At 36.2% G+C, this 20,998-nt stretch overlaps 1 protein-coding gene across 1 annotated transcript in view; it reads left to right on the top strand.

The window, feature by feature from the left end:
• Positions 1 to 18,184, top strand: part of CHSY3 (chondroitin sulfate synthase 3) — a 238,462-nt gene extending 220,278 nt beyond the window's left edge. The window contains exon 3 of the mRNA XM_004420242.3: positions 15,780 to 18,184. Within this exon, the coding sequence (XP_004420299.1) occupies positions 15,780 to 17,342 (1,563 nt within the window). The 3' untranslated portion in view covers positions 17,343 to 18,184. The remainder of the gene's footprint in view (positions 1 to 15,779) is intronic.
• The last annotated feature ends 2,814 nt before the right edge of the window (positions 18,185 to 20,998 follow it).

The raw sequence follows: 20,998 nt of genomic DNA, 5'->3' as shown, positions 1-20,998 counted from the left end.
GAGCAGTAGTGTTGAAAACAAAATCATGAAAACAAATCCCAAAGCTAGTAGGATTTAGAGTGTATAGTTTTGCTTGTTTATAAAATACAGCTTTTTAATTCATTAATTGTACTAATCATAGTTGTATTCCTCAAGTCTCATTGTTTTCTCCTTGGAATGCTACTTTTGCCTTTTAGGACTAAAAATAAGTCATTTATTTAATTTTATCTGCTCAGACAGAAAAATTTTTAAAAACTCCTTTTAACCAATTTTGAAAGATAACTGTGCAGATTGAAACCCAAATTATCCTTTACTCTTTTACTAAAGCTAATGAGTGTACTGTGAAACTTACTGGGTCTCATGAAATGATTTTATTACTCCTCAATATAAATTACCCTTTTCTGCTGTGATGACTTTATATATAAGAAACAAACGTGAGCTATACCGAGTCTCCACTGAGGAAATGTCAGTGTAATTAGAAAGGTCAAAATGACTTAATTCATTGTGTTTTCATTTCCAGAAAACTTGACTTTTAAAAGATTAAGCTTCACTTAGTTTTAGTTAGCACCATCTTGGAAACACGTATCTATTAATTAGAGCTGTGATTCTCGTCCATTCCCACAGCAGTGCTGTGCCCATGCAGAAGTCTACAGCACTATAATTAGGAATTTTCTCCTAAGAAAAACATTATAATAGACATCCTGCCATGCTTATGTTATTTTAATTGGGTATTTAGCTCTAGGGATCTTCATAATTTATCATAAAACTTTCATGTTAATAAAATCAGCTGGAAGGAAGCACTACTTATCTCCTTGATTACACCATAAGCAGTAGGATCTTAATTTGAGCCTTTCTTCTTTTTTTAAGCTAATGAGAGCAAAGAATTTTAAGTGGATCAAGAGATCTAAGCACTGTTAATACAATGCACCAAGTGTTGCCTATGGCCCATGCGAAAGAAAAATTATACAGGACAGAGTTAAACAGGCAAGGAAGACTTTATTCAAAACTACTGCAATAAGGGAGAGAGATTGAACTCAATTACGCTGAAATAAAAGTTAGGAGAGTTTTTAAGCGCTGGAGTGAGCTAGCGAAAAAGTACTAGAGGACTTTAGCAGGGACATTGATCAATGTGATTAGGCATCTGTGTTTGCTAATTGGCCCTTATGGAAGTTAGGCTCCTACCCTCCCACAGAGACTGGTAGATAGGGCTCTGTGTTTCTTGATGATTACATTTCAAAGCAATGGCTCCCTGGTCCTTGAGAAAGACATTCCTGAGTTGTAAAACTGGCAAGAGGCTGGAAGAAGATTTACATCTTGAAGGATCAGAGGAAGAATTTACAGTTACAAGTTTTCTGAAGTAAATGCTCTAAGCAAAGGGAGGTTAGGGACCTGTAGTCAGGAAGAAACCTGTCTAAAGTTTAATCAAGCTGAAGGGAATGTCAAAGCCATATTGGTCACCCATTTGGTGGACTATGAGATTTTACTTGATGATCTGGGAACTGATCTAAAAGTACAAGTCTTTTCCTACATGCAAATGATACACAATCTTAAAATCTTTAAACATTATGTATAACTAAAGGTTATGCATTAGTAACCTACTAAATTAGATATTAGTGTATGGCGGGGATGTCTTTGCAATCTGCTTTAGAGTGCAAGAAATTTCACCATCTAAAGTTTACTAAACCGTAATGATAGTAGCACCTATTGAGTACTTAATCTATGCCAGACACTGTTATAAGCATGTTTTATGTAACGTAGAGAACAGTGCAGGAGCTCTTGTTTTCCCAGAAGTTGTAACTTGTCCAAGGTCAGACTGGGAATGAAAGAGCAGATCTCAAAACAAGGCCTGTGACTCTGTGGTCCCAGAGCCAGGATCTTAGCCCAGAATAGACACACAAGAACACAAGCTGAAGCAATGACAGGGGAACATACAGGAGAGATTTGTTTTTCTTTTTTCTTTCCTTTAAGTAATTGAAAGATCCCGAAAAGCCAGGCCTAATTCCACACCACTTGAACAATTCCTACGTAAGCCTTAGTTTTGTCCTGTTTCTTGAGTGGAAGACTAGCTTGTCTCCACACAGGTGGCACAGGCCTTCTTGGTAGCTTTGCTTTCGTTCTCATTTACCATGGTCTCTCAGCAGCACTTCATTTATTTGTGCAAAAATTATTAATGTGACAGAGCCCGGCCTGATTTAGAATCAATTTAGACTCCTACAATCATTTCACATTCCAGTGGCACAAAGCAGGAATGATGATGGGTGTCTTCAACCTTTCTCCCTGCTTGGATGACTACATCGGTTATGAAAATAGTAAAGAGATGTAGGACCACCATCAGTCATGGTACAATAGTAGGGGACTGTAGGTCACTACTTAAGTAAGATATAATAGCTTTAAGATATGTGCCAAATCTTGTACAACAGAGATGTGTCAAGTCTTCTGTTACATTTTACTTTTTAACTTAAAGAAGCATTTAGAAGCCTGGGAAATAATGCAGAATGCTGAGAATTTTCTATTAGACAGTTAAAGTTCTTACAGTAAATGGTTTGGTGCCTGTTTTGGTTACCAACTAGTTTTAGGGGGAATATGTTAATTTATTAAAAATTAATTATAAATATTTTATTAAGTGTTAGGCCCAGGCTACCCTCTGGGAGCAGGCCACCTAGAAAGGCATATGGTCAAGTAAAGCTGCAAGTACAATAAGGAATAATTAGTGCAATGAGCACTTGTCAAACTTATACAGCTGTTTAATAAATTTATATATTTGGTACTTGTCTCTTCCACTAGGCAGTTAACTCCATGAGGGCAGGGATCATGTTTCTTTTATTGCTCTATCCAGAGCAACTGACACATTTTAGCAACTCTATGAATATTTTTAAATGAATGAATGAGTCATTCATTCTACAAATAAAAGAGACAGCAAAAATGTTGGGAAGGATTAGATCAGGAAAGGTTTGGTCAGGAAAAGTTAATGAAAGAAATTGTCGTATTGTCATAGAACCTATTATGTTATCTTTCTCTGTTTTCAATGTTTATATTAATTGCATTCCACTAGCTTTCTTGAGCATCTACTGTGCACATGGCACTGCACTGTGTTCTACCGTATTTATCCAATAAGACGATACTCCGTAATGTACTGACAGCTGAAGTCAATTTTCTGCTTAATGAATATGGAATTTTCACTCTTAAATCTTGAGAATATAATATCTTGTTTTCATTTCAAAGTATATTTGAACATAGACCTTCTACTGACATAAGAAACTGCACATAGGGGCCGGCCCCGTGGCTTAGCGGTTAAGTGTGCACGCTCCGCTACTGGCGGCCCTGGTTCAGATCCCAGGCACGCACCGAAGCACCGCTTCTCCGGCCATGCTGAGGCCTTGTCCCACATACAGCAACTAGAAGGATGTGCAACTATGGCATACAACTGTCTACTGGGGCTTTGGAGAGAAAAAGGGAAAAAAAGGAGGAGGATTGGCAATAGATGTTAGCTCAGGGCCAGTCTTCCTCAGCAAAAAGAGGAGGAGTGGCATGGATGTTAGCTCAGGGCTGATCTTCCTCACGAAAAAAAAAAGAAAGAAAGAAACTGCACATCAACCAATTAACGTTAAACACCACATAATGGCCAAAGACTCCTTCTGTTCTTGGAAGGTCATCAAATTTTAGCTTCTTACAAACAGCGCTCCAAATTGCCCTGAAGGTTGCTATAGGAACATTACTGATAATCACTAAAAATTGTCATGTAGCCAAAGTCCATAATTGCAGAAGTATATGTCATTCTTTAAACAAAATATCCTGTTTCCCCAATCCTTATCTTCCCCATTCTGATACCTTCTGCATTTGTGGATGACATGATGTTCATACAGAATTAGATAAGCTTATGGTAAGTCTTTCATGATGTTAAATGACTGGTTGCTCAAATTTGGGGAGAATGAAAGTAAAAAATCAGCACCAGAAAATCTTTGACTTTAGCTTTAGCACCTTTAGTTAAATAGGAATCTACTTGGGATTTGAAAGCTTTCATAACTGGAATAAAACCTATGTATTAGAAAGCAGATCTTTTTCTCTTTTTTTATTTGGAAAGTGTAATTTTATGCATGATCAGTGCCATTATACAGTTGATACATTTCCTCCAATGGATACAATACATTCATTAGTTGTATTAATGTCTTTCAAAACTTTACGGCAACTACGATCTTTATGTTTTGTTTTTCAAAGGTCTTGAAATCCTAGTTTGGAAGTGATAACCTCCCTCCTTCCTGTTTTCTCTTAGTTATGGTGTGATAATTAAATCACCAGTGAAGGGGGTAGTTAAGTATTACGTGAATAAAGGGTGTGTGCAGGTTTGCAAAGTGGCAACTTGAAAACCTCTTGAAATTCTTCTTTGCCTCTTCTCTGTAATAAATTGTGAGTAGAAAAAAAGGTTTAAGGAAATAGTGAATACAAAAAATTTACTTGACAATTTACCAAAAATTTAAAAATGTCTACAGGTTTATTTTGTAGGTTTCAACAACGATTCACTGTTATCTTGAATATTTATCAGAAAGCATCTATATGCTCACTGCTTGAATGTAGGTATGTCAGGCTAAATCAGGCAAATTGATGAGCCATCAAGTTCACTTATCATTAGTGGTTTTTTTTTGATTGGAGTATTATTTTATTTTGTAACAGGGTAATTTTAATTAAGGTATTTGGGTTTATTTGAACTAACATGGTTATGTGCCATGACACCATTATAAACTGAAATCTGATGAACTTAGTGATTTCTTTCTGATTTTAAATCTCTTTTATGTTTGCCTAAGATAGCATATGTCCGGAATACATCCAGCTGGGAAATGTATATCATATGATTATTCTCTGTGTTATCTGAAGTATTTTTAAACTGTAGAGAATGTATACTACTGAGAAAACTTCATCACATATAAGAGTTAATATCTGGAAGCTATTTTCTGTGTTGTCTGACAGGTTTTTTTTTTTAAACTAAAATAGCTAACAAAATGAAATTAACAGGAAGAAAAGTACCAGTTTTAAGGGTACAGATTGCCTATATGAGATTGTTGTTTGGATTTCAACTAAGATTAAACTAGCTAATTAAACAGAGGCAAATCATACAGAGCATTAGCACAGAGCTGAAATTAAAATACATCAACTTGTCGGGGCTGGCCCGGTGGTACAAGCGGTTAAATGCACGCGCTCTGCTGGGGCAGCCCGGGGTTCGCCGGTTTGGATCCTGGACATGCACGGACGCAGTGCTTGGCAAGCCATGCTGTGGCGGCGTCCCATATAAAGTAGAGGAAGATGAGCACAGATGTTAGCCCAGGGCCAGTCTTCCTCAGCAAAAAAAAAAAAAAAAAAAAAAAAACGAGGAGGATTGGCAGATGTTAGCACAGGGCTGATCTCCTCACACACACACACACAAAATACATCAACTTGTCAAATTGTTTTTGACAGAATTCCTTTGGTTGCAAGTGACAGAACCACAACTAAACTGCCTGAAACAAAGGAGAAACTACTGTCCTGGGAAACTAGGAAGTCTGAGGGTGATCTGGCCTTAGGCACGGCTCAATGCTGTGTTCAGTGTTCTCAACAGCACTCAGTCTTTCTTGTATCATTTCTCTGCCCTTGTCTGGGTGGCAAGGTCTGCTTTTCTTTCTGTGGGATTATAAAGTGCAAAATGTGAGCCTATAGTCAAGGGGAACTATTTTTTGCTAAAATGAGAGAGATCTTGCCTATACATTTATAACAAAGTATATTAATTGGCCAGACTGTAAATTATATTTCTAGATGGAAATGGGGATGGGAAAAGGTGATGATCATGTGAAATAGAAGGAAAAGAAGTTTTTTTATCATTTTAATCATTTTTAAGTGTACAGTTCAGTAGGGTCAACTATATTCACATTGTTGTGCAGCAAATCTCTGGAACGTTTGCACCTTGCAAAACTGAAACTCTATACCCATTGAACAACTCCCCCTTTCCCCTTCTCCCAGCCCCTGGAAACTACCATTTGCTTTCTGTCTATGAATTTGACTACTTTAGATACTTCATATAAGTGGAATCATACAGTATTTGTCTTTTTGTGACAGGTTTATTTCACTTAGTATAATGTCCTTAAGATTCATCTATATTGTAGCATATGACTGGATTTCAAAAGGAAAAGACATTTTAAGGTTTTTTTAGTTACATTAAAAAGATATCCAAGAACACAAATGCCCTCAGGCAATTTAAATTCATGAAACAAACAGAAAGAAAGTTTATGAGACTGAAAATAAATGGAAAATGTTCACTTAACATTTTTCAAATTCAAATTCATTCAAAACACTGGGCTTACCAAGAAAAAAAGGCAAAATCAGGTCTGCAGCCTTTGGATACAAGTTTTCAACATTGATACTTTCAAGTGTACTTTGGGATGATTTCTTTAAAAGAAAAGAAATGAGACAAAGTTTCTTTTCGATTTTTTTGTATATACTTTTTAACCCTTTTATTTTGAAATAATTATTGATTCACATACATTTGTAAAAAAATAATGCAAAGAAATTCCATGTACCCCTTAACCAGTTTCCCCCAATGGCAAAATCTTGCAAAACTGTAGTTAAATATCACAACCAGGATATTGACATTGATATATTCCACTAATCTTATTCAGATTTCTCCACTTTTGCTTTTATTTATGTGTGTGTATGTGTATGCACACACATGTGTATTTAGTTCCATGCAATTTTATTACATGTTACACAGTGAATTTTTAAAGTAGAGTTTGTGGATTAGATGTGGCTATTTCCAAGGTGCTACTTTTTTTTTTTTTCCTGAGGAAGATTTGCCTTGAGCTAACATCTGTTGCCAGTCATCCTCTTTTTACTTGAGGAAGATTTGCCCTGAGCTACCATCTGTGCCAATCTTGCTCTATTTTATATGTAGGTTGCCACCACAGCATGGCCTCTGACAAGTGGTAGGTCCGCGCCCAGGAACTGAACCTGGGCGCACTCTGCTGAAGCAGAGTGCGCCAGACTTAACTACTAGGCCACGGGGCCGGCCCCAGTGCTATTATTTTTATATCTTAGTAGCAAAATAATGCTCTTAATTGTATGTAACAATGCATACATACATACATGATATGAAGAAGGGCATATCTTATCATACTTAAATTAGATCTTTGCTTCAACAACTTATCCAAGCCATACCTTTTAACATTTTTTCATTATCTTTATAATTATAGAATGATATATGTACATTTATTTTTCCCAAACTCATTTCTTCTCTTTAATATTTAAAATTAAGTACTGTTTTCATTGTGTCATTATTACCAAAGAAGTAGCACACACTTTAAGAACTTTACTGTTAATATTTGAAGACAATAATTGAGGGAAAATAATTGTGTTAATTTGAAAATTCACTATTTCGCTTAGGACCTTTATATTTACTGGTCTTATAAAATAAATGAAAGATCATTAGGCATTTGCATTAAGGGCAATAAGACTCTCCATTTAGTTATGTAGTATTGCATAACTAAATCAAAGAGAATAAAATGAGCTTAAATATTTGCAAGGCAAATTACCCAACCCTTAGGTACATATTCACCATAATATTTTACACCACTTAAAGGATTATTTCCCGTTCACCTTCATAAATTATTCTAATTTGCAGTCTGTACTTCCTAGAACAAGAATACCTCCTTTGCCCAAATCCTCCTTAATATTATATATAGGAAGAGATTCAAAGAGAATTTTCTAAGTTAGAGGATCCTTTCTTTTTAGGAAAAATGGAGTGGCATATTGGGAACAAAAGAACTTGCACTAAACTGAAATAGCTTCTTTACATAAATAAATTAAGGGAATTTTCTCCTTAATAGAGAAAAATTAATGCAATTGTTTTCTTAATAGAGAATGCAAAAGATGCTCGTGAACAGCTTTCCAATAATGGCATGACCTCTTATTTCCCCTTCATTACAACAGAGACCTCATGAAGACAATTCAGTTTTTTAGTTTTTAGATGATGATCTGAAATCAAATGATGACTATGCTGAGCATATTTGAATTATTTTCTAAGGAAAAGTTAATCGAGGCCATTCTTATTTTCTCATTTATTCAATATCTGCACTAATAATAATAATAGTAAAAACAAATAACAACAGTACAGTAATACTAGCTAACTCTTATTGTAATTCCTATTAATAGCTGTTACTATGTACCAAGTACTCTTCCAAGTCCTGAATTGTTTCTAATTTGTTGTAATTCTTTGTTTCTATTCCATTTTTTTTTTTCTGCTTTTTTTTGTGTGTTTGTATGTGTGAGGAAGATCAGCCCTGAGCTAACATCCATGCTAATCCTCCTTTTTGTTTTTTGCTGAGGAAGACCAGCTCTGAGCTAACATCTATTGCCAATCCTCCTCTTTTTTTTTTCCCCAAAGCCCCAGTAGATAGTTGTATGTCATAGTTGCACATCCTTCTAGTTGCTGTATGTGGGACGCGGCCTCAGCATGGCCGGAGAAGCGGTACATCGGTGCGCCCGGGATCCGAACCTGGGCCGCCAGTAGCAGAGCACGCGCATTTAACTGCTGAGCCACGGGGCCGGCCCTCTATTCCATTGTTTTTAACTTTCCTAATTTTCATCTTTCCTCTCCCTTACCGAGCTTTCCACAGTGTCTGTTCTATTCTTTTCGTTCTGATTTTGTTTTCATGTCTGTGATAGTTTATTTTTTATTCTTTTTTTATTTCTTAGCTCTGTGAGCTGACATTTCATCTCTTACCACCACATCCCTGAGGTCTTATATTTCTACTTTGTTGTTTTCAAAGATCAAGGAAAATGCTTCTTATGTTTTTTAAAACAGTTGCTTAATGTTTTCCTCAGTTCTGTGGCTTGTTTTTATTCGGGGTGAGAGGAGCTAGTTTTTCATCTAGTCTTTTTCTTAAAAGAAACTTTGTGTTAGTGCTGTACTATTTCCCTTTTTTAGAAAACATACTTTCCTCTGAAAAAATTACTTGTCCCTGGACAAGCCCTTCACCGTACATTTATTTTGGCAGAGATGTTTGTTACCATCCTAGGCTTGCTGATTTCCACAAAGAAAAGGCATCGGTCCTCTCTGCTGCCTCAGACTAAACCTACTTCATGAAAACATGGCTTAACTGTTTAATGCTTTGCTTTCTGTAGCTCTGTCTGTTCTGCTTCTCAGAAACAGAACCATTCCATCAGGGGCTTATTCTGCCAGCCCAAGCCAGCTCGGTTCCTGCACCCGCAGCTGGGTACGTAGGATAGGTTCTACGCCTGCACTGTCAGGCAGTATATTTTTCCTGGTTATTTCTGAGATCTGCTGTCCCTGAACCCTTTTGTCATGGACATCATTTTGTGTGGCCTTTTGTCTCCACTTACTTCCCGATGAGCCTGCTCAACCCCATCAGCTTTTGGAAATCCTACACGTATTTTGGTGACTGTATATTGTTCCAGTCTCTTCATTTTTAAAACTAGAGTTTCCTGTATTTTGTTTTTAATATTCCCTATGTCTCTTTAAAAATAGCCTTCTTGAGGTATAATTTACATTCTCCAAAAGTCTCCCCTTGAAAGTGTGCAGTTTAATAACATTTAGTAAATTTATTTAGTTGTGCAGCCATTACCACAGTCTAGCTTTACGAACTTTGTATTTTGTTCCAAAAGTTACCTTGTGCCTGTTTGCAGTTAACTCTTTACTATTTCTTTGAAGATTTTAATTGCTGAAATAGAAGTCCTTTATTTACATAGCTATGATCACTCCAGAAGTTACCTATGCTATGTTTTCATTATTAAAAAATCTAAGGGGCAAATGGAAGTTTAATATAGTAGAAGATTAATAATAGCATACAACAACATCTTGGCATTTATTAGTCCACTCTCTGATTTTTATAATAGATTTTTCTATAGCTTCTCAGATAATTTTCTTCTCAGAGGGTGAGATTTGGGGTGACACACTTACGGCACTGGGATCAGTCGGGACACACTGATGTTAATGGCAGCTGTGATTTTGTTAGCCTAAAATTATCTCCCTCCTTTCAGTGTAAGGCTCTGGAGGTACCACGAAGTCAATTGAAAATTCTGTAAAGGAGAAGAAGCCAATTTAAATCAGAGGTCCTGAATTATTTCAAACAAGCTAATATAATTTTAAAAGTAAATTTTACACTTTTTCTTAAAACAATTTTGCTACAGTCAAACTTTAGTGTGATAAGTAAAAAAACTGGCTATTTAGTCTAGTTTCAGTTATAATCTCATTACTCTCAGTAGATCCTTGGTTAAATCACTTAACCCTCTTGAACCTTGGTTTCCTGAAATCCTCACAGTAATTTATCTTTCTTGTAGTGAAATGTTGAGGACTCTAGGAGAAGGTGCCTCAATGGCATGTTAGACACATTGAAGCACTGAGTGTCTGTGGCCAAGTTATAACTGTTCCCAAGCATTTCCAGAAATGAGCAAAGATGAAGCAAGCCAACTAAAGCATGCTGCTTTCATTCTCTGAAAACTCCTAGCTAAAAGAAAAAAAAAACAAACTCCTAGCTAAAACTCCCCTCAGGGGGAGGTTGACAAATCCTCGAACTGTTATTTATACATAGTTATTTATTGAGTGTTTTCTATATGCCAGACACAATGCTAAGCATCATATATATTTTTTTTCTTATTGAGCAACATTTTAATATACATTGAGGTAGCTGGCATTTTCCCTTTTGTAGATAAGGAAACTGAGGTTTAGACAGATTGGATAGGAAATGGCTTACAAATGGTAGAGCCAGTTCTCAGATCCAGATCTGGCTAACTTCATAGCCAGGCTCTTAAACATTCTCATGTCTATCCTATATAGCTTGGCTCTCCCTACATATACAAGTAGAAAGTTTGGATATGCTGTATGCTTCTTGATGGAAAATATGACATAAATTCAAGATATTCTCATCATTGCTGTACTACCTGGATTATGTATGAATGTGCTGTTTTTAAGGATTGTTCTCATCATGGCTTGTAATATTTCTGCAAAAGATCACATTAGAAAGATAAGCACTATAGGACAGCTTAGGTTGTAATGATGTGAGTGATGCGAGTTCGTTAAACATTTCAATACTAAGATATTATTTGTTGTATAACAAAATATCACCTTTATCAAATTGTGCAGTATTAATCACTTCAATATCACTAAAGGAGCCAGATAGGCCTGCAATTGAATAGTTTGCCTCTGAGCAATGTTTCCTATTTAATTTAGCATGTTCCCTTTTTCTTAGTAATGTAAAGCATGCCTTAAGAAAGAATAGTTTCAAATAGCCAAATACTTTTTAGAGGTGATATAATTAGTAGTCTATATGTGATGAGAAATATATTTTTTTACTTCTTGCATACAAAGAAAAAAAATCCATGGAAAATTACATAAAGTAAAATATTGAAGCAATTTCGGGTAAAAAATAATAACACTACAAAAATGGAGATATAACAGCCCACTGCAAATTATGGATTTAATTTGATTTAACATTGATCTAAGTTTCAAATAAAAATTGGCATATGTTTTCAGGAAAAAAATATTGGATGCAACTGAACTACTGTGTCTTGAATCAAGTCCAAAATCTTTCTCAAAATATCTACTGTTATACTCTTCAAAGTCAAATGATGTTGATTTGAAAATCTTTCTGAGTATAGAATAGAAACCGGGTAAAATACTGGAGATAAAGAATCTCCTATGGTATTGGTCTTACTCCTTTTAGGTCACCTTCTCTAGGAAAACTTCCGTGATACTCTCTCTTTGTATTCCACCCACATATCCATACACATTTATGTACATACGTATCAGAAAAACCTACCTAATTCTACATGCATATATATACATATTTTTAAAACAAAGTATTTTATTCATTGGAGAGTATAATAGACATACATACCTTAAGTAACAGTTCAGTGAATGTTCACAGATTGAATGCATACATGTAACCATGACCTAGATCAACAAGTAGAACATTACCAGCACACTAGAGCTTGCTGCCCTCTTTCTTTTCTTTTCTTTTTTTTTTTTTGAGGAAGACTAGCCCTGGGCTAACATCTATTGCCAATCCTCCTCTTTTTGCTGAGGAAGATTGGCACTGAGCTAACACCTGTGCCCATCTTCCTCTATTTTATGTGGGATGCCACCACAGCATGGCTTGATAAGCAGTGTATAGGTCCACGCCCACGATCCGAACCTGCAAGCCCTGGGCCTCTGAAGCAGAGCGTGCGAACTTAACCACTACGCCACTGGGCCGGCCCCATCCTGCCCTCTTTCTTGATTTTTGATCACTATTCTAACAGCTAACAGCATAGTTAGCTTTACCTGTTTCTGAATTTCATATAAATAGAATCAAACAAAATATATACTTCTGTATATGGCTTCTTTCACTTTGTAAGATTTGTCCACATTGCTGTGAATAGTAGTATTTCATTTATTTTAGTTGATATATTGTTTTCCATTATATGAATATACCACATTTATTTATCTGTTCTGCTCTTCATGTACATTTGGGTTGCCTTCAGTTTGGGAGTATTTTGAATAATGCTGCTGTGAAGATTCTTACATATATTTTTAGGTGTATGTAAGTATGTATTTGTATTGGGCATATATCTAAGAGTAGAATTACTGAATCACAGGAATGCGTATGGTCATTTTAGTTGATACAGTTTTCCACAGTGGTTGAACCAAGTTACATTCTCACCAACCATGTATGAGAGTTCCAAATCTTGACAACACATTATCAGTCTGTTCAGTTTTAACCATTCTTGTAGGTCCGCAGTGTTATCACATTGTAACTTTAAATTGCATTACCCTGATGATGAATGAGCTAGAGAATGTTTTTGTATGTTTATCAGATATTTGCATATTCTCTTTTGTGAAGTGCCCATTCAGGTTTTTCCCCATTTTTCAGCTGGGTTTGTCCTTCTTCCTTACTAATTTGTACAGGTTCATTACCATACTCTGGGTATTAGCCCTTTTTGATAAGATCTATTAAAAATATCTTCTCCGACTATGGAGTTTACCTTTTATAATCTCTTAATGGTGTTTTTGAGGAACAAAGTTCTTAATTTTAATATAGTTCAATTTCTCAACCTATTTTTGTGGTTAGTACTTTGTGTCATATTTAAGTCTTCAACTAACCAAAAGTTATGCAGATATTTTCTTGTGTTAACTTTTAGAAATTTTATTTTATTTTTTTACCTTTTATATTTATATCAACAGTCCATCCAGGATGGCTTTTTTTTTATTATTATGGGATATAGGAGCTCAGTTTTTACTTTTTTCCATATAAATATCCAACTGACCTTGCACTATTTACTGAAAAGACCACCCTTTCTCCAATCTCAGTGTCATATTTGTCATAAGCCAAGTGATAAGTCCTGTCATGAGTAGGTTCATTTATGGATTATTTTGGTCCTTTGTTCTGTTAACCCGTGTACCAATATTATACTGTCTAAATTTCCATAACTTTTTATCTGTAATGTATCTTTCTTTAAGATTATCTGGAATATCCTTGACTTTTCATATCTATGTAAATTTTAGAATCAACTTGTTAATATCAACAGCAACATTTTCTTTTTAAAAAATGGTAGGATTTGTATTGAATTTGTGTTGAATCTATATATCAATTGGGGAAACTGGTATCTCACAGTATATTCTACACAAATATTTGCAAATATATTCCAGGCCTATATAAAGAGGATAATATATCAGGATCATGATAAATTTAGTCAAGGAATACAATGGTGGTTTAATATTAGAAAATCAATCAGTGCAATTCACCATAACAGAAAAAACAATAACATCACATAATCTTCTCGATAGATGCAGAAAAAACATTTGATCAACTTCGAAATTCATTCATGATAAAAACTCTTAGCAAACTAGACATAGAAAAGAACTTCTTTAATATGTTAAAGAGAAATATTGCCAGCTTCTTCCCCGACTCTGGGATTGGAACAAGGATTCTGCTATTCCACATTTTACTGAAGATGCTGCCAGCAACAAGGAAACTAACGTAGACTTTTTACTTAGCAGCTGGCTTCTGCAGAGTGCGAGTTCCCAAAGACAGGAAGCAGAAGCTGCTGATCTAGAAACTGGCATAGTGTCACTCCTACTGTGGTCTATTAGTTAAAATAGTCACAGAGTCACCCACACTCCAGAGAAGGGGACATAGACCCCACCTCTCAGTGAGAGCAGTTTCAAAGAATTTACCACCACAAATCTGCCACAAGTTCTTACATATTAGGAGGTCTTTATTTTTTGCAATAAAATTTTAGCTCTAGCCTGATTGGGATAAACTTGAGCTCTAGCTTGATTGAATATAAAATTATGAGTCATTAATTTGCTTTCTTGGGGTCTTCCTAGGCTGTGCTCTACTATTTTTCAGCATTGAATGTTGCTATAGAGAATGTTGTGGCAAGATTCGTTCTTTTCCTACTTACAGCCACAGTGGGTTTTGTTTGTTTATTTTGCTTTTTTTCTCTTGGCCTAATTGCACATAGTTATATATCTACCCTTATTTTAAGGGAAGTATGTCCCTCAGACATATTTCACGTAAATATTTTTTATCTCCTGTAATATATAGCCATACGTACTAAATATATATCTAAACTTTTAAATGCATGTTACATATATACATTTTTACATATGTGTGCATATGGATATATATCTTTCTCCAAACTTTTTTAATCTCTCTTTTATATTTCTATTATTTTGCTAAATTTTTTCAAGTCTCTTCTTCCTATGTTTTCCACAAATCTTTTTATGCTTCTTGTAATGTGACTATCAGTGGTTTTATTTATCCTCTTTAAGCTCCTGTGTCTATTCTTTGATTTCTTTCTTTATGGAGATTGTATTTTCTTTAATTTATTTGATTCGTCTATAATTTTTACCTGCTTTGGATATGTTTTCTTAAGTTTGTGATATTCCTTTCCTCTTTATGCATCAATATATTGGCAGATATCTCATGCTGCTGCTGCTGCTGCTGATGATTCTCCTCCTCCTCCTCCTCCTCCTCCTCCTCCTCCTTCTCCCCCTGCATCTCCTCTCCTGCCTCTTCATTAGTACTTATCTTGGAGGGTGTGATGGAGGTTTCTTTATTGCGTGGCAGAGGAAGAGGAGTCAGCTGGCAGTTTAAAGTGTCATCTTATAACTCTCTGTTTTTTGTCATTTTTGTTTCTGCCTGAGGTAGAGAGCTTGTTCTAGACCAGCAGAGAGCCTTTCGGGCTCATAAGGATGTCAAGCATGTCTAATTGGGGATATGATCCTTCAGATCAGTAGTGTAGATCAATATAGTTTCTGTTCCATCTTACCTTACCAAGAACTTACTCTGTAAAGATGGTATATCGGGATACTAAATAAAATTTACATCTCCTCTGGGGCAGATATTGCCATTCCAAGCAACAGGGCATGGGGTTTACTCCTCAGAGAACCTCCATATTTTGAAAAATCCATGCTCTACCCACTCTGCCTTTCCCTCACAATGATTTGTTATGGGGTTATGGATATATTCAAGTCTTGTTTTCTTTGATATTTTGGGTTGATTTTAAGATAGAAGGACAAAGATTCTTCAAAACATAGCTGGTGGTTCGTGTGCAGTATTTGCATGCAAATTGACAGGTTAGTTTGCAGTATTTGAGCATCTGAATTTGACATTTTATAACTAGTTTCATTTCTTTTAAATATAAATTTTACAAGTTATTTTTGTTATGAAATACCATATAACTAATTTTTATTAATTTTTTTAATTTAAATGTTTTAGGTTATTGCTTTATTTCTTTTTAAATTTATTCTGACCTCCTGATTTCTTTTTACTTTTCAGATGCAGCAGCTGTTCCATGAAAATTATGAACACAATCGGAAGGGTTATATCCAAGACCTTCACAATAGCAAAATCCACGCAGCCATAACACTTCATCCCAACAAAAGGCCCGCCTACCAATACAGGCTTCATAATTACATGCTGAGTCGCAAAATTTCTGAACTTCGTTACCGTACCATCCAGCTCCACCGGGAAAGTGCTCTGATGAGCAAGCTTAGTAACAGTGAAGTGAGCAAAGAGGACCAGCAGCTGGGAGTGATGCCTTCTTTCAACCACTTCCAGCCTCGAGAGAGAGATGAAGTGATAGAATGGGAGTTCCTGACAGGGAAGCTCCTTTACTCAGCATCTGAGAACCAGCCTCCTCGACAGAGCATCAACAGCATCCTAAGAACAGCACTGGATGACACTGTACTACAGGTGATGGAGATGATCAATGAGAATGCCAAGAGTAGGGGACGGCTCATTGACTTCAAGGAAATTCAGTATGGCTATCGCAGGGTGGATCCCATGCATGGGGTGGAGTATATTTTGGATTTACTCCTCTTATACAAAAGACACAAGGGGAGGAAACTGACTGTGCCAGTGAGACGTCATGCCTATCTTCAGCAGTTGTTCAGCAAGCCTTTCTTTAGAGAAACTGAAAAGCTAGATGTCAACAGCCTTGTGGAGAGTATTAATAGTGACACTCAGTCATTCTCTTTTATATCTAATTCTTTAAATATATTATCTTCTTTTCAAGGTGCCAAAGAAATGGGAGGGTACAATGAAAAGAAAATACACATTCTTGTTCCTCTCGTTGGGAGGTATGACATTTTCTTGAGATTCATGGAGAACTTCGAAAATACTTGTCTTATCCCAAAGCAGAATGTAAAGCTGGTCATCGTCCTTTTCAGTAGGGATTCTGGCCAAGATTCCGACAAGCATATTGAGCTGATAAAAGAATATCAGAACAAGTACCCCAAAGCAGAAATGACCCTAATCCCCATGAAGGGAGAGTTTTCCAGAGGTCTTGGTCTTGAAATGGCTTCTTCCCAGTTTGACAATGATACTTTGCTGCTATTTTGTGACGTTGACTTGATCTTCAGAGGAGACTTTCTCCAACGATGTAGAGACAATACAATTCAGGGACAACAGGTGTACTACCCCATCATCTTTAGCCAGTATGACCCAAAGGTAATCAATGGGGGAAATCCTCCCACTGATGATGACTTTGTCTTCTCAAAGAAGACTGGATTTTGGAGAGACTATGGATATGGAATTACCTGTATTTATAAAAGTGATCTTCTGGGTGCAGGTGGATTTGATACCTCAATACAAGGCTGGGGCCTGGAAGATGTAGATCTCTATAACAAAGTTATTCTATCTGGCTTAAGGCCCTTCAGAAGTCAAGAAGTAGGAGTGGTGCATATTTTCCATCCAGTTCATTGTGACCCTAACTTGGACCCCAAGCAGTATAAGATGTGCTTAGGATCCAAGGCAAGTACTTTTGCCTCAACCATGCAACTGGCCGAACTCTGGTTGGAAAAACATTTGGGTGTCAGGTACAATCGAACTCTCTCCTGACAGTCCAGGCAACACATATTGCCTTTTTAAAGGGGAGTTTACCTCATTGTTGGTTGTTATTTTTATTTTATTATTGTTATTTTTATTGTTATAATTATTATTGTTATAATTTTATTTTGTTGTACTGGTCTTAAACTACTCTTGGTTGTCTTCCAAAGGGTGTTTGTTGACCTCAAGCAAGAAGAGTCTGCAGTTCACTGATATTTCAGATTTCTACTGAAGTCAATATATGTATTACTTTTATATATCTTTGAGATTGAGTTAAATCGTGGCAATCAGATGACTTTTGAAGCTCATTCATCATGAGAGACAGCATAGAAGAATGTTCTCTTGGAGCTTAAAGATGCAATATTGATTTTTATTTTGTTTGTCAAATTCAATGTGATACAATATTTACTGGTGAAAGGTACCACAAAAGTGCTTTATGCTTCCTATGGGGAAGGGACTCTGTAACATAAACTTGAGTTTTGTAATTTATACAAGGACTTAAATCTATAGACAATAATTTTCTTCATCTTTAGAATTTTTAAAGTAAATGAACACTTATGATTGTATGTTTATTTTTTAAAAAGAGTTTTAAAATTTGAGGAGTTTTGTTCCACAAGCAACCGGTACTGGCTACCCTGGTCTTATGACAATTATGTACTCCTCACAACTGTCTGCTATAAATGCGAATGAACTTTATTTTCTCAAGGAAATATGATTTAATTAAATATTCATGTACATTTTAGAAATGAAACATTTTAGAAATAGCTTTATGAAACAATGTCCTTCATTTGCTGGCAAGAAGATAAAATATGACAGAACCTGGTTATTTATAATAAAACACAGGTATAACAGTATTCTTTTTCAAAAACACTGAAAACGTTGTGTTGTTTCCTTTTAGTCACATTTGATATATTACTTAGTGGTCATACTCACCAAAACGTGCTTGCTGCACAAAATGGAAAAGTTAATAACGGATTATTGGCATGCTATTTGTATTATTATGCTTTAAGTCCTAGCCTTCATAAGTGGTTAAAATGAGCAGTTTCTTTATTCAATAATTTACAGTCCAGGGGAGGCATTCCTCCTCAATTTCTTCAGCTTTCTGATCAAACTGAACCAAGAACAGGTCAGAAAGAGCCTTTAATATGGGTTGGTAGATGGCTCAAAGACAAAAAAATCAGTGCGGGGGCCGGCCCCGTGGCTTAGCCGTTAAGTGCTCGTGCTCCGCTACTGGCGGCCCAAGTTCGGATCCCTGGCGCGCACCAACGCACCGCTTCTCCGGCCGTGCTGAAGCCTCATCCCACATACAGCAACTAGAGGGATGTGCAACTATGACATACAACTACCTACTGGGGCTTTGGGGAAAAAAAAGGAGGAGGATTGGCAATAGATGTTAGCTCAGAGCCGGTCTTCCTCAGCAAAAAGAGGAGGATTAGCATGGATGTTAGCTCAGGGCTGATCTTCCTCACAAAAAAAAAAAAAAATCAATGGGGAAATTATGAATATAAAAATAATTTTACAATTAGAATTTTGCAACTATATAAAACACAGGAAAATATCTGATTTAATGTCACTTATCATTCGTTCTTAAATCTGAATCAATGGTGTCTACTTTGTAGAAAAACATAATCTCGTTCAAGAAATGTAAGAGAAAATGGAAATTCATGCAAAAAGATCTCATGAAGGCATATTTTTTAAATTTCATCTTGTAAATAAGTGATACATTTGCATGGTTCCAAAATCAAAGGAAATTTTTAAATGTCTACAGCTATCGGTCCCACTCTCTATCCACCTGGATCTGCCTCCGACCACACATATCCACTGTTTGGGGTGTCTGTATGTTTGTGTACATGTCTTTCCAGTTTCTTAAGCAGAAAAGACACATATTTTACTTTTTCATCCTTTATACACAAAATGTAGCATATTGTACATACTGTTCTGCACTTACATTTTCTTTCTTCACACAATAAGACTAAAATTTACATCAAAATTTATTTGAAAGCGATTGTTGTAAATTGTTACCGTTATTTGGAACTGATTGCCAGGAGGCCATATGGCATTTGCCTTAGTGATGGATTCCTTACACGGCAACACTCTCTTTTAGTGAAGACGTTCTGCGAGGCCTCAAAAAAATAATACTGCTTAATATTGCGACAAACATGATGGCACTCTCCTTGACTATAACCTATAATCTTAATAATGTCAGATTCATTAGAAAGGAATTAATGGCACTTTTAGATGTTAAAAATCTTGACAGGGTCAACCATTTAGAATTGATCTCTGCTTTAATATTGTCTCTGGCCTTCACAGTCCCTTACTGTAATAGCTTATTTTCCTACGTTACATCACTTAGCTCTTTTTTTTTTTTTTGTGAGGAAGATCAGCTCTGAGCTAACATCCATGCTAATCCTCCTCTTTTTGCTGAGGAAGACCGGCTCTGAGCTAGCATCTATTGCCAATCCTCCTCCTTTTTTTTCCCTCAAAGCCCCAGTAGATAGTTGTATGTCATAGTTGCACATCCTTCTAGTTGCTGTATGTGGGATGCAGCCTCAGCATGGCCGGAGAAGCGGTGCCTCGGTGCGCGCCTGGGATCCGAACCCGGACCGCCAGTAGTGGGGCGCACGCACTTAACCACTAAGCCATGAGGCCGGCCCACATCACTTAGCTCTTATGCCAGTTTTATTTTCCTGAAGAGTAAATATATTAACACGCAGTAAAGATAGTCATTTGGGAAGATCTATTACTAAATAGTGTTTATTAATGATTTTATTAATGAAGAAAAGAAATTAGGATCTGCTCTTTTCTTTAACTTAGACAATTGAAATAACAGAGAGTTCTACTGAGGAATAAATGTAAAGGCCTCATTTCAAACACCCCGAGTCTTCGAGAGTCCTGAGGCAGCTGCCCAGGGATGAAGTGGCATTCTCCATTATACTGATGAAACAGGGGAAGGCAGAGATCTCATTTGAACTTAATTATTCATGTGCACACTATGCTGAAATTAATATAAGTGCATTTAAATTCTATTTTATAATTTTGCATTGAGCTTTCCTATGTTTTTTTTCAGGCATTGCAATATTTCCTGACTGAAAATTTATTGGAATTATCCTAGTAAAATTAAGAGTGTTTTTCTATCCTTGTAGTATCTACTACTTAAAATCCCTTTAAGGTTGAAGAGCAACACAATGTGAATGCAAACTGAAGCACAATATATGTACATTATTGGCATTACCTTATTTGGACACCTATGGATGTTCTGTTTAAATGTTACCCCAATAACAGTTCTGTCAACCTTCAACATCATCTTATTGATCATCTACTGTCCACTCTGCACCACGCTATGCATTTTACTTGCATTGTCCTTTTAAATGTAATCCTCACTATAGCTCTCAGATAATATTTTCTTCATTCAACAGATATGGAAACTGAGGCCATGAATGATTAAGTAATTTGTCCTGAGTTCACGCAGTTGCCATACTATAGAGTTAAGATTTAAGTTTATTGCTGTCTTAATCTCAAGCACCTGTCTTTCCACTCTCACCCATAGCTTCTCAGTTGTTGGGGTGATAGGAAGACAACAGGGGAGCTAAGGTCTAGCTGACACTATAAACGTGTTTGATCCACCATTCAGCTTGCTTCTGTCATACGCTCATTTAGGACAGAGCTAA

Source organism: Ceratotherium simum, chromosome 4 (assembly GCF_057802395.1).
Source record: "Ceratotherium simum simum isolate JZ-2026a chromosome 4, ASM5780239v1, whole genome shotgun sequence".
Classification (NCBI taxonomy): domain Eukaryota; kingdom Metazoa; phylum Chordata; class Mammalia; order Perissodactyla; family Rhinocerotidae; genus Ceratotherium; species Ceratotherium simum.
Note: the sequence above shows the minus strand (reverse complement) of the source record. Positions and strands in the feature narration are given on the sequence as shown.